Source organism: Centroberyx gerrardi, chromosome 10 (genome assembly GCF_048128805.1).
Source record: "Centroberyx gerrardi isolate f3 chromosome 10, fCenGer3.hap1.cur.20231027, whole genome shotgun sequence".
Lineage (NCBI taxonomy): Eukaryota > Metazoa > Chordata > Actinopteri > Beryciformes > Berycidae > Centroberyx > Centroberyx gerrardi.
In genome coordinates this window covers 8,023,358-8,038,632 of record NC_136006.1, presented here as the reverse complement: position 1 = coordinate 8,038,632, position 15,275 = coordinate 8,023,358, and the positions used below count along the sequence as shown (strand labels likewise).

Here is a 15,275-nt window from a genome sequence, read left to right as displayed (position 1 = left end):
ATCACACTCCATAATTTGAGTACACTGCATCAATGTATCAATGTCAAATTACATTTGGAGCATTGCAAGTTTCACATGTGGATTCCTGTCTTTTTCTCTGTAATTCTATAATGGCTTTCCCTTAGCGATCGCACTTCTACAATGTTTTAATCCCTCATCGCAGCACCGCAACTCCAGTTCAATACATTATACAAAATGAGTGCCATTCTCAAATGCTACATCAAGCCTCTCAGTAAGTCTTGCTGTCCTTTGTGTGTATCTCGTCACAGTTGAGATACGTGATCCGGCCATGCAGCAGAGATAAGGGACTGCGGCCTCTCAGGTGCGGATCTAAAGATAGAAACAGGCTGCGCACACAATCCTGGAAAACTCATTATCATTGCAGCATAGAGAGGGGCATTTGTTAGCTGCCGTCTGTAAAGGACAGAGGCAATTTCAAAGATCACAAGGTCCCTCTGTTGTTGGAACTGCAGAGAAATAAATATAAACTTGTTATATTACCACTTAACCATATTGTACTTTCAAAACAACTGAAAAGTAATTTCCATCCTCAAGCTGGTTGTGAGTGCAAAATCTTCATCACTAACCAACATTTCAGTGGGGGCTAACGAAAGGGTAAAAAGTAATAATAATATCCCGGCTGTTGCCTACAATCCTCAAATTCCATCCCAAATGGTGATGGTATGGTGCTAATCAGAGGCTGCTTTGCATATGCATGACTTTGAAATCATCAGTCATTGAGCCCACCTTGCATTTGACTCACTGTCAAAAACAGCGGGGATAGATCCTCTGCAAACTCTGGTATAAATGTGATTTTACCTGCTATTCCTGCAGTAATGCGACAATTTTGACTCTGTAGACTCTCAGTGTCTGTTGGGCCTGGCGAGGCTCGGACTTGAATGTGAGATCACAGGTCCTTGAAGAGGTGCAGTAACATACCAGAACTTACTGTAGCGTCCAAGTGTCCCTTTAATGAAACACTTCAAGCGCAGAGGTGTGAACATTCTTCGCCTTCCATCAGCAGCGTTGACTGAAATGCCATCTTGTCACCTAAAACAAATTGGGGAAAAAATGTAATACATATCCGCATTGAGTATTTTATACTATTTGCAGCACTAGAGTCTAACCGTTCTTTACACCGCCTACAGTTAACGGTTTACTGAAACTATTGATACCAAATGCATTTGGCTCTGAGTGTCCCTCCAATTTCCCTTTAAAAGAGGAAAAAACCCAAACAGGTTGAATTGTGAAAGTTTAAGAATGGATTATTAATTAGCATCATATTGATTCAGATCAGCAGATCCTAATATTACTGGTTTGGGTGTGAAATGGCTACAACTACTAACAGCAAGCTAAAGCTAAAAAATGAGCATACTAACAGTAGAATGATTTTTAAGATTTCTCAGTAAAATTATTAATAGCAATAACCAGGAATAAGCTTACAATGCTATTGCTTTACTGCACTTTGGAGACAAGTTAACTTTGCCATTCCAGACAGTAATTGTGCCCTTTTTCAACCAGCTTGTCCAGGCTAAACTAAGAAATGCTAACATCAGCTAGATAACCTTTGACAGCCTGTTATCTATCACTACAATATTCAATCTGGGGATTTTAGTTTCTATCTGAAGAGAAGAGCAGAGTAGGCCAATTTGTTATGTGAAGAAATTCACCTTTGTAGCAAAAACAAAAGAACCACTTTACATGTTGATGGTTTGATAGCAACCATAAGGATCCTGTGTTAAAACACAAGAATAACTTTTCCACACATGGGTACTTTATGTGGAATAACATGGACATACAATACAAGAGTTGGTTTGACAAAGTTATTCTGTGTGTATGCCAGTTACTCAAAAATGAAGGTCAACTGTCTGTCAACATATACTGAATTCTTGTCTGACTACGTTCCCTGACACCCTGCATGATGACGCCATTGCTATTGATGCAATTGCAAGTGGTACCAGAAGGTCAGAAAGACTATCTGCAGTCCATAAAAAGGAAAGCGTCATTCCTACTGTAGGCCATGAAGGTATTTATATTAATGACAACTGTGCTGTAGTCAGTCCCAAACTTACTAACAAATGTATTAGAAATATAACACATATTGTTTTGTCTCAACCTGCAGTCTTCTTTTGGAAATACTTTTTAGACAATAACAAGTGGAAATTAACCTGGTTATTACCCCAAAAAATGACGACCTTTTCTGGGAGGGAGGGTTGACTTTTTATTTAAGTGGAACACATATTATTTGGGGTCTTCAACAACAAACTCTCTAAAGGTAATGCATTATTTGTTGTCAACCTGCTCTGATAATTGGCCAAATATCTCACATACACCACAAAGATTTTCTTATCAAAAACCCAATTTCTTTGCATTCAGATCTGGTCTTAGCAACTATTTATCTACCTTGAAAAACCCAGACACCCCAAAACTAATAAAATGTTTTTGTGTGACTTGGAAGTTGTTAGGGGTGTGTTCAAGGAGAGCCAGGACCCAGATGCAGAATCAAACGAAAACAGTTTATTTTCGAAAGTTAACAGAAAATCACCTTGCGGGGCAAAACTAAGGCAGAGTACAAAAACCAAAATCACGAGGTAACAAAGTAACAAAGTAACAAACAGAAAATCACCTTGACGGGAAAAACGAGACCATGAACAGGCAAAATAACTTAAAGTGTCCAGGAGGGAAAAAACTCACTAGAAAACTGGGACTAGAGTATCTACAAGAGATACGCTGAGGAAACACTACGACAGGAGATCTTCACGAGAGCGAGGAGGCATGAGACACGAGCATGTGCGGGAATCATCTGGCACTGGGGAGAATTTGGAGCAGGCTTAAGAAGCCGGGCTGATTGCGGGATGAGAGACAGATGTGCCTTGTGAGCCTCACTCCCGTGGAGATCGGCCCCGCCCCTCTGCATGTACCTGCTGAGGGAGAGGGAGCCAGGAGAACAGGGAAGGGAGACCACGCCCACACACAAACAAAGCACGGACAGGGAGAGAGACCGACAGGGGAGCACTAGGAACACAAGGAAGGGGAAACACAAGGAAAACACAAGGGCCAGGCAGGGACCATGACAGAAGTATCCCAAAGCTTGTTACTGTTCCTCCTGTTGCTGTATTTTTTATCCCAGTTTTTGTTTTATTGTGTACATTCATATTATTGTCATCAATAAAAAATAAGAACCCTGTGCACATAGTTGTTTTTCTAGATCATCATTCGTCAAATCGTGGGATGGTTTAATTAGATTGGAGAAGCCGACAGATTGGCAAAAAACACCAATTGGTAGTTAAACATGATCATCCCAGCAGCATTTTTCTTCTTTTTTTGGTACCATTTAAAAAAGATTGGTTGACTTTTCTCCCCCAGACATAATATTTGTGGTTATCATGACACTTGTTTGGCAATTCAGTATTGGTAAATTAGTATTCTGTTATTTGGATTATTCATGGGCACAGGGATACTCAATCAGGGTATCAAGGCACATGTAAGCAACATAATCTGAATAAGATCTTAACCAGAGTATGGCCAATAGTTTGGTATCTCCATCCACGTAAATTTAGTCAATGTCTCCTTGGGCATGCACAGAGTGAACAAGCATCAGTTGAGAGGAATGATTGTTGAAATTTCAACCTAAACCAGAACTGATGAATCCTATTAAAATTGAATATTGAATCAATGACTGCATTTCCATGCACAAAGTAACCTATTGCCTTTCGCCTATGGCCCACTGGCCATACTCTGGTTAAGGTCTAATTTGGGTTAAACTGTTTACATGAACCTTTGACACCCTACGACTGAGTCTCTCTTTTGCCATGAATAAACCATTTAACAGAATATTCCTGTCCACCTTAGGTGTCCCATCCACAGCTACAGCCGTCCACCAGCAAAAAAGAATGAAAAGGTTCAGCTGCCACCCACCCTCTGCCTCTTTGACTAAGTTACTTCTAATACAGACAAAATAAATATTGCTTGTCGCCATGTTTTTCTTGACAAAATGTAGCCACAACGATGTGCGAATATGCGCAGACTGCGGAAACTTAAAGTGAAAGGAGTAAGATGTTTCCATGCCACAGTAACCTGTTAAATATCGGAGTTAGCCAGGGAGCTTAACTGAGTTTCTCATAATCGGAGTATGAGCTTAACCAGGTTATTCTAACAGTTACATTAGTTCACATGGGTCAACGTAAAACTGGGTTACTTGAGTAACTGGGTTAAGAACGCAATTCTCCCTGCATGTAAACACAGCCAATGACACCTTGTTAGTCAGTCACTTATTGACTTTGAGTATTTCACTTTGGGTATTTCAGTTGACATTAATCATGTCAAGTATTTCCTGCATCAGTGGAGTTCTGAATTGGCTTTAAAGCAGATTCAGTACAGTCCCATGGTGCATGGTGCGTTTGTGGCGATGACATATAGACCTAATTAATTATCAGTTTATGTGAATATGACCTCAGCTCTCTGGCTCCCTAGTTAATCAGCTGGCTTCATCTCTACTGTGGAGAATACAATACAGTTAGGCGACTTCACTTATTAGTTAACAGCAATTAAACCAGTAGCAGACATAGAGGATTATCAGAGTTTAAAATCACAGCTAAGATGAGAAATGTATACTTAAAGTTAGATTTTCACAATAATACAACATCTACTTCCTTTACTGCTACTAACGAATAGACTTGATTAGCACAAAATGATTTTTACCACACCCTGATGAAGTTCCATATCACTGAGGTATCGAGGAGTGAAGCGTCTCACTTCCAGCTGTCTGGTCTGACTTCAGCTATTTGCATAATTCCAGAGAACACGGTGTCTTTAGTTTTGAAACAGGTGCTTTGGTAAGCAGGGACAGAGTTGAGCCTTGGTTACAAAGAGTGACTCGATGAGACAAGTGGCACCTGAACCCCATTAACCCTCTCCTGTAGATTCCCCATGGGTTTTATCAGTAGGAAGAGAGATAGAGAGCTGTGACACTGCTGAGGAACAATAGAGCTGCTGTGTGTGCCTTTTTATTTTTTTGGGTAAGTTGCTAGTTGTAAAAGGAAATAAAACACTTCATTTATTACACCAGAGGGGAGGGAACTTCTCGGTGTCCCCAATAGCAGCGAAACTACGAGTTGCAAATTGCATTATGTAGCAATACCATATGTCTTCTCTACTGTTAAATTCCATAATCGGATGGCTCAGACGACGGCCGCAGGAACATCTCACTGTCATTGAACTAAGGTGGCTTGATAATGAGGTCTGTGTGGCTGATGGGATTGAGACAGCAGAGTTTGAAGGAGACTGGTGCTGATCTCCTCCTGAGATGGTCTGAGCAGATGTGTTCATCATCAAAGTGACAGCCTCAGTCTATGGAGAGTAATAGCCTGCCCCAGCACCACCGTCTCCACTTGTCTTATGAATTTATCATAATCGCGCTAGCTCTGTGCTGTAATATACTGCTGCCTCAGTGCTTTCCATGGGATCTATTCTGGTTTCCTTTTGGTCAGCAGCCTTTTTATGCAGATTTTGCTGTGCACTTTCGTCATTTGTATAGGTGTATTTACATAATTACTGAGCTCCTGATTACTAACATGGGTTGCATGGGCAAAATGTGCAAGTCTGGGTGCTTCAGCTAATGGCACAGAGTTTCCATTTTATTCATTAAGGAATGCATTTAAATTATGTTGTAGTGTAAACAAAGAGCACTGCACAATTTAACCCCATCACCAGTTGCAAGTGCACTCTGAACACTCGGTCTATGAGAATAATCCATTATTTCAACCTCTGTAAATTGCAAATGAGATGTTCTTTAATGGACTACCTTTTTCTTTACCAACCTTCTCCATTTCAAAGCATTAAATGGTCATTAAATGGCCCCTCAATACATCTCAGAACTACTTACTCCCTCCAAACCTGCACAGACCCTCCGCTCACAGGATGTGGACTCCTTGTTATTGCATTTATTCAGAAGAAACTAGTGGAGGGGGGGCAGAGTCTTCTTCTGTAACGCTCCCTCTGTTTAGAACCAGCTTCCAGCCCACGTCAGGGAACCAGACAGTCTTTAAAGCAATAGTCCACTTAGTTTTAACATGGGAGTTATTCGGCATGTGACTGCCATGAAAACCAGAATATAAACTACTCACCGAGATCGGATGCAGCTGGACAAGTTTGTAGTGATGTGATTAGTTTATTTTCTGGTTTTCATGGCGATCAAGGGCCAAATGACCCCCATGTTAAAACTAAGTGGAATATTGCTTTAAGTCCGGACTCAAAACCCATTTATTTAGCATTATAACCTACCTTAACTTATCTAACAAACCACCATCGCACTCATCCTTTATCCCGTCCCTGCCTTTCCTGATGGAAGGCCTCCTGTATCCCCCTTGCTATGTTTGACACTTCTTAATTTGTCTAGAGCACTCTCATATCCATTCTCACACACACACACACACACAGACATACATACACTCGCAAAACACACACCCGCAAACAAACACAGTTAAGACCTGTCCCACTCAACGAGTGTGTTGTCTTCTCATGTTAGTTCTTCTATCTTCGTTTTGAAGATATTTTGAGTTTTGAAGATATTAACTCTTGAAATTGTGAAGGAGGCGTGGCCTATCAGCTAAATTGTGATAACTTTGTGATAGATTGTCCAATCATCATGAAACTTGGACAACATGTATATTGAATGAACATGTGTGCAAAGCCATTCAAAGATTGACCAATAGGGGGCGCCACAAATGCCAGAAAACTGTATCTCCTAATACAATTGGTGAAATTGCACGAAATTCGGTGCACATGCTCTAGGACCATGTCCTAGTCATCATTGGTAAAAGTGGGCTCGGCCTATGACATTTTTGCTTATAACTAGAATAAGTTATTGTAATAGAATTTCACCAATCACTATAAAACTTGGTAATCATGTTCAAACCTTTATGTGGAACATGCAAACCAAATTTCATACAGATCCGACCAGATTTTGCCCAGCAGCAGCACTTTGAGTGTACAGCTAGACACAGTAAAGCCAATACAAAGTTGGATATTGACACCTTTTAACTTGCTATTACATTCTTCAGTATCAGAACTTCATAGCTTGGGGCCTGATGGCTCAACAGCCAAAACTGACAGTAATCTTAATGGAAAGGTCCACATTTCAGTTCTGGCTGCTGTACTGCCATGAACCCCGCCATTGCCGCTAGCGACTATATTCTTTAACTGTATTTGTATCCTTTGTTGCTCTGTAAAGCACTTTGTGATGAACCTCTTTTGTTAAAGGCACTTTAGAATTATATTTGATTTGATTTGATTTGATCTGACTTGGTAACAATGACTTGTTCCCTGTGTCTGACAGGAGTGACACCAGCCCCTCTGGCTGCTCATCACTCTATTCAAAGTCTTGTGACTTATTGTTGCTGTACAAAGGATCTTATTTGCACTACAGTTATTAGGGAAGTAAAGAATGAAGAATAAAGAGGCATGAAGCTTATTTTGAAGAATAGGTTAGAGGGCAAACTTTTATTTTCTCCTCCATGACTTGAGAATTTATGAAAGTATGTTGGATGGATACTCTGGAACTTGAAATTACAGTTGCGAGAAGCAGGTGTGGGTGCTGCTGTGTCAGCTGTCTACCTTACATAGCGTTTATTGAGCTCAGGAGTCCAATATTCAATATCTACATTCTCCAAGGAAAATGTCACTGCTCTGTCCCACTATCTGTAAAACTGACATTTAGAATACGAAAAATGTTTCATACACTTTTCTTTTCTTTTTTTTTTCAATAAACTTTTTGACTGGACATAGATTTTAATGTTTCACTCTTGTCAGCCTTCTCATATCTTATCACTCACATTCATCACATACCCTCCGCTGCCTTGTCAAGCCTGCTCAAGCTTAAACCTGAGTCACATACTAATAGCAATCAATTCAAGTGTTTGTTTTCGGAGTGGCAGATGAGCGAGGTTAACAGCATCAGGATGATTCAGATGCGAGACGAGCACCAGACAATTCAGTGTCAGGCTGTCAATCACAGAAAAGTATACTGTGTTTACTTTGAAATACTCTCCTGTTAGTGTCGCAACTGTGCGGCAAACGCCACCCATCTGGTACTCTCTGCAAGATAAAACAAACGCTAAGAATTATTTGCAAGTGCTATTTCACCCAGGTCTGCTGAAAACACCTTACCGTTCCTCTCTACCCCACCCAACCCCCCCCTTCAGACACACCAAGGCTGTCTAAAACTGTCTTTTACTCTGAGAGGCCTATCTCCAGATGTCCAAACACCCTCTCCTCTCATGTGTCACCCGTTGTTGACAGCCTTATCAAGGAGTCATCACAGAGCTGTCACCTATCAGGGGGATCTGCCGAGTGCTGTTGACGTCTTTTTTTTGAAGAATAAGATGAAGAAGAAGAAGAAGAAGAAGAAGAAGAAGGGTCAAGTTACGATGCAATTTCTTGTTTTTTTTTTGGTCCTGGAGAAATCTCTTGTGCGGCGGAGGGGCGAGTCCAAATTAGGAGTGAAGGCTGGGCGGCGGGTAGATCAGCCAAGCAGACTCCATTCCATGCACAATTGAGCTTTTGTTAAGGGGAATGGAGTGGCTCTACAGTATTTATCAAACAGCTCTGGGGTGAGCTTACTGTAATATTGTTATGCTAATGCTCCAGCTGATTAGCATGCAGAGGCACTCAGGTATTGAACCATTATCTCAACAAATGCTGAAATAAAAGCTTTGTGAGTGGATATTCTATAGTCATTTCTTCGTACAGGGAAAATTATTGGAGGCTGAAAGTGGTGAGGCGAGTTTTGTGTAAATATGTGGTGCAACAGAGTGAAAGTGGTATTAATGTTTGATATTGAAAGTGACTTATTTGGGGAGAAAAATGCAAAGGAATCATAAGTTTGAATATAGATTAACGATGATGTGAAATTATACAAAGCAAAAAAAAAAAAAGTCCCCATCTAGCTGCTCTACTTTCTACTTTGAGTTTCTCCAACGTAATCACCCCCTTAAGTTCAGTGAGAAAATTAGCATGGCAAATTAGTAATGATGAATTACCCATTAACAGTTTGAAGTGTGCAGGCGGTAGGTGACAACTTTAGGCTTCCTTGCTTGCTCAGGGCCTCAAATTTGAATCAATCACTGAGCCTTGCTGAAGTGTTTTGAGGCATAACTGAGTGTCTGCTCAAAACGTATACTTATAAAATGTATTTTACACTTATTGTACAATGTCAAACTGTTTCTTTGTTCATTAAGGTAAACAAAAAGCACTTAAATGTAAAATGTACTTACGTCAATCATACTGTATGCAGGAAAACAAATCTTATGTTGTCCACACACATCCATGAAATATTGTTCTCTTTCCACTTGCACTGGAACTTGCAACCAGAAAAACTTACTACTTTATCACTATTCCTCTCTCCACATGCATAGAGAAAACCCTTCTTTGGGGTTGTCAAGTCATTCTGGAAAATCACTAACTGAAGTAGAAGTTGACGAGGCAGGTTGAGGGAAAGTGGGTAAATTAAAACAAAAAATAACTCCCAGAAAGCATTGGACATCACTGATTGGTGATATATAACTGTAAGAGTATCCAAGTGTGGATTTTTCCTTTAAACTAATAACTATCCAAATTATTTCCTTGTTTATCCTGGCTCTTGTGTTCGTACAGTACTTTACTTTGTCATTACTGGGAAAGGACAAATGTCTGTTTATGATGTTTATCAAGATGCACTTGAGAATGACTATGTGCTTTTCTGGTGTTTGGGCTTTAGGTCTACCAGCACTCTTTCCTGGCTTCATACTTGATCTACAACCTGCATACTAGGTGAGTAAGAAAAGACTTCAACATAAACAACATAATCCTTGCATAATGAAGTTATTTCTTTCTCACTTTATGGTGCGGCTCTATACACAGTTCTGTCCTTGTCAGTACGATACAACTGAACTATGACAAATATGACTAGACCAGTGATGTATAGCTTAGGACCAAAAGTTTAAGTTTAGAATAAGTAAGGATTGATGATAAATTTCATAATATTAAGAGTGTATTTTGATGTGTTGCGTACAGTATATTCATAGTTACAGTCACTAAAGGTGATGCAGAGCATTTACACTCAAAATCGTTTGAATTGACTATAAATTTGCAGTCAGTGTGGCTGTTCAAAAGTTCAAAAAACTGACGTAAATGGTTCTTGGTCTGGTGTGTAACGGCCGATGTGTAATACCTGTTCCATTGTCATTTCATCAGAGAGGTGCGGGAGCTAAACCCTCCAGAGGTTTCAGACTCAGTCCTGCAGTTCGCCTCCTGGGGCGTTCTTGGCCAACAGCTGGTGAGTCGACTACTGGGTCAGCCAGGGTTTAGGACGCGTTCACCATCATTACCTCAGTAAAACAACGTGTTCGCACTAGTGGGTAATTTAATCATGCAAGGTAGGACAGTACTTGATGATGTGTAATAAAAGTTGCCCTTTTTTATTTAACCTTTAGTTAACCAAGCAAGTCAGTGAAGAGCAACCTGATGACCTGAATACAACTTTACAAAGATACTTGGGGGGAACTATTTGAAATGCCATGCTGCTTGCCTCATGATTACAAGCTGTCCAGTACATAATGACAATAATTTGTTGTGTTACACTTTGTGTACTGTTTTGGTCATTTGATCTTCATATTGTGAAGCAATACAGCACCTCGTTTTAATGGACAGACAGGGGTCAAATGGTTTCAAATTATTTTTAGTGTTTATTTTTTTTTAAGTTATTTTAACCTGCCTGAAGTACCAGATGGGAGCGGTTTGTCATATAGGACGATATAAAGTTTTGTTTATAATCAACTTTTCTATAATTTAACAACTCAACTTGACTCTGAATTCTCCTGATGAAGTAACCTATCTGGTACTCAAAGCAGGTTATAACAAACAGCAAAAAAATATTTGCAAACATTATTTAATTCAGATTTGTTGATGGCAGTTCAAATAAGTCCTCTAGTTTATTCAAAGTCTGAGTGGCAGAGTCTGCAGTGGCAGAGTCCATCAAGGAATATTATTTGAATATCAAGACCTATCAAGCAGACCACATTGCTGAAACCTGAATATTGTTCTACTGTGTAAATATGCAGCTCCTCCTCAACAGAGGCGATAAGCACAGCACAGTTCATTTTGGCCATAATTCTGCTTGTCTAGACAAACTTTACGGTCTGGTCTAGTCTGATTTTTCCCCGGCACTGAGTGAAGCAAAATACTTAGAATACTCCACTCATTTTTATATTATTTATGCAGTACCTGAAACAGATTTTACCTGAAACAAAGTGTGGAAATACACAAATCATCTGTAAGTTCTTCTGTTGAACTCAGATGTTGTGCACCTTGAATGGAGATGTGTAACAAGAATGAACAAAAATAATACAGAAATTTGTTTGAAGGTTCCTTGAGGTTTCCATTGAGGCTTTTTAATCCCATCAAATCTCCTAATGCCGAAATACCTAAAATGAATGCCAAAACCCCCTTTTCACATGTAAAATCCAGGAAAGGTGTTTAGTCATGGAACAACTGCAGTTGTGGTTCATTTTCCCTCTTACTACTTCAAACGGAGAAGCCGTGCTACACGCAAAGACTTGAAAATCAATGTTTAATTCCATCGCTTATGTAAAATTATGATATGTATAATTCATTACATAGAATCCCCTCTGCTCTGAGGTAAATGCTGATCAAAGGCTGTTTTTGACATAAAAAAAAAAGACAAAGTCCCCTAAAACTAAACAATTATTTTGAAGAAAAGCCGACAACGGTAACAGTAATCAAGCTGTTGCTTGAAGACACGTTGTTGGGCGACCAGATCTCTCTGTGTGAGTAATGCCTCCACTGTGAGAGTATTAAGCACGGAATAATCACTCCATTATTTCCTCCAGTGTAGACAAGGAAAGTAATTAACCATTTGATAGCATATTTATCTACTTTCCTCAGTATTTATACCTGCCCCCAGTGGAATCTGTTTCCCAGAAAGCCCTACAGCAGTGTGTCGCACTACTAATGACAAAGTAGTCTTCATTATTCATGAGCTTCCCCTGCATATTTGTCTATGTTATCACTGCAGATGAGCTTATTATTCATGACCGCTCTCTGAATATGCATTTTTATCAGTGAGCATGTTCGCAGTGTGCTATCAGTTCACTACATTTCCTCAATTTGTCCCACAGAGATGTTGAAAAATGATGACCATGTGAACATGTTTTATGATCACCTCCAAAAATCACCTTGCAAAAAAAATGTACTCCATTTTGCACAGTCATTTTAAGGCTTACAGTGTAAAAATAATATTTGAAATGAAAAGCAACAGTCCTCATTTAGAGAGTTTTCTATGTGCCATCTTATTCCTCATCCATATGCAATCTGGATGGGTGAACCAAGCCCGGCGGAAAGGCAGAAATTTCCAGTCGCCAAGGAAATATTATCTCCATATCACTGTCGCCTCTACTGCCGCTGCACCTTTGCTCTTTCCCTCTCTCTCTCCTCCCTCCTTTCCTCTCATCCTCTCACTATTCAGAGTGCTGCTTATTGGATTTTCATTGAATATCCCACTTAGTAGCCATATGAATTAAAGTTATCTCTGTGTGTAGGTTAAGTGTGTAAGTGTGTGTGTGAATACATTCCATACGCTGCTTGTGAGCACATGAAAGGCTGCATACAAAAGAATAAATCTGTACCACATACCATGCTGTGAAGCGGTTTGCAAATTAAAAGCTAGAAATGGCCGCAAAGTAGCCAATTCTTTTTCTTTTTTCCCCGCAGATGTATATATTTGAAAACAACATTTACTACCAAACAGATGTTCAAAGCAGCTCTTGGAGGCTCACATCTTCTGGACAGGAGGGGATCGTCTTTAACGGCATCTCAGACTGGCTGTATGAGGGTAAGAGAGAGGCGGTTGGGTGTTGCAAAATCTGCCATTAATGAAGCCAAGTTTGAAATGTGAGAAATGAGAATTCAAACGCTACCTACAGTATCTGGCATTCTTCCAGCTGGAGAAAAAAATTACCATGAGCATTTCTGGTAGGAATTGCTTATGGTTAAAAATATTCTCCTTTCCAAAACGCCGGCCTAGACTCGGCAAAGTATGCAGCTTAGCGTAGGAAAAGACGTTTACAAGTCTCCGAACACCTGTACCACTTCAGTGAGAGGGAAACAGAATTATTATTTCCATATATCTGCATATCTTGACTGCCCATCTGATGTTGAATCACTCCCTTGAACTATCCACAGATTTGAGCAAATTAAGCTGTTTCACTGCTGGTGGTCTTGGGCTTTTTGTTTATTCTGCCAAATATATGGTGTTAATTATTGGAAAATACTGAATTGTTCCCATATTTGGCTATTTACATGGCTATTATAAAGCTGATAAATCTGCCTTATAATCTCCTTTGTGATTCATCTCTACTCGGGATTCCTGTTATATAAAGGCTTTGTAATGCAGACAATGTTTTTACACAATGAAAATAGTATTTTTTCAGATTTAGATAAGTTTTGCATTTTGTTTGGTAAAATATACAATATTTCTATGGTAAACATAAATTATATTTGTAGATGGGCATAGATGTGCAACTTGTAAAAACACATTTGTCATGTCTATTTTATTTATTATGTTTTTTTTTTTTTTTTTAGTATGCACATCAAGTACTCAGCTATGTGTTATTATCATTATATACAATATATCAATCAAGTCATCCAATCAACCAAGCAATCAAGCAACCAGCCAGCCAGTCAATCAGTTAGCCAATTATTTATTTATTTAGCCAACCGCACATTAACAATTCATATTGCTTTACAACAAACTGAATAATCTGAATAAACTGAGAGAAGATTGAGGATAAAAAAATAAATAAATTAACAAATAAGTGATTAAAGAAATTAAATAGATAAGACCCCCCAACCACCCACCCACCCGCACACACACACACACACACACACACACACACACACACCCCCAGACAAAGGTCCTGTCAGAGATGCTTGTTTCTGAGTTGAAGGCCCTGCCAGACTCGGGTCTTCTTGGTTCCAGTGGCTGCTTGTCTGATTTGTCCTCTCTTGGTTTTACAGAGGAAGTGCTGCACACGCAGGCGGCCCACTGGTGGTCGCCTGACGGATCCAGACTGGCCTACCTCACCATCAACGACACACTGGTCCCCAACATGCTCCTGCCTCGCTTCACTGGCTCTCTGTATCCCAGGGGGACGCAGTACCCTTACCCAAAGGTGCGACTTACAGCACTGCAACTCCAGCCAGCATGACTAATGCTTTTTCCAAACTTGAACAATCTCCAAGTCTTGAATTAGGCTGGATATTATAAATGATATAATCGCTGCACTGGTTTTTGGTGTTGACTTGGTGCTGGTATTAAATTGATGTTGATTGTTCCAGTTTATGGGCGCTTTTATTGGGAAAATCAGTGGAGCATGGCCTGATTCCATTTAGAAAAACAGATGGCAAGTGCAAATGTTGAGCAGATAATTATTTACACTATTACACTATTAATGAAATGTGCCACGATTCAACAAATAAACTGGGGAAAAAGCATTGTTTTAGAACAAGTACAAGAACCAGTATCCAAAAATGTCCAGTACCAGTCATAAAAGGAGCTGTATCAGCGGAACCGGTACCAGAAATCATTAAATGCGAGTGCCTCCTGCATCCTATAGTATACTTAATTCAAAAACCCTTACCACCTGATTCTATTATTAGCTGCGAGGAGATGCATGTCAAAAGATACAGCTTCATCGCATCACACAGGTGCCATGAATAATACAAGCGCACAGGCTCCTGGCTTTAGCTTTTTCATGAGGGTTAGTGAATCCTTTTTCTTGTTTTATTCATGTCAACACCGACTTGCTCCCTTTGAAGAGGGATGGCAGCGGCGGTTGTAGGGATCTGTGGCACAGGGAGGGAAAGGAGTGTGATATGCTTTAGTAAGGCAAGTTAACACACCCCCATCCCCTGATGTGGGGGCTTAGTGTACCAAACGCCTCTTAGATGGAAGAGGCGTTGTGGAAAAATGGGGGGATGGGTGGTGTGAGGTAGGAGACAACCTCATTTGTTGATTCAGACCCACCAGAGAGAGGGGGAAGGTACGATATTGTCCATAAAAGGGCATCTAATTAATAGAGCACTGTTTGATCTTAGCCCTACCCACACAGTGCATGACATTGTACACACACACACTCACACAAACACACACACAGTGATAATGTTGCTGATATCCTTGAGCGGGGTCAATCTTGTAATATTGTGGGAGTAAATGAAGCAGG

General features: G+C 40.0%; 1 protein-coding gene across 1 annotated transcript in view; it reads left to right on the top strand.

The window, feature by feature from the left end:
* The window catches only part of LOC139926529 (inactive dipeptidyl peptidase 10-like), a 48,985-nt gene that overhangs the window by 19,528 nt on the left and 14,182 nt on the right, over window positions 1-15,275 (top strand). The window contains exons 6-9 of the mRNA XM_078286195.1: window positions 9,755-9,807; window positions 10,231-10,312; window positions 12,766-12,886; window positions 14,071-14,225. Coding sequence (XP_078142321.1) covers window positions 9,755-9,807; window positions 10,231-10,312; window positions 12,766-12,886; window positions 14,071-14,225 — 411 coding nt within the window. The remainder of the gene's footprint in view (window positions 1-9,754; window positions 9,808-10,230; window positions 10,313-12,765; window positions 12,887-14,070; window positions 14,226-15,275) is intronic.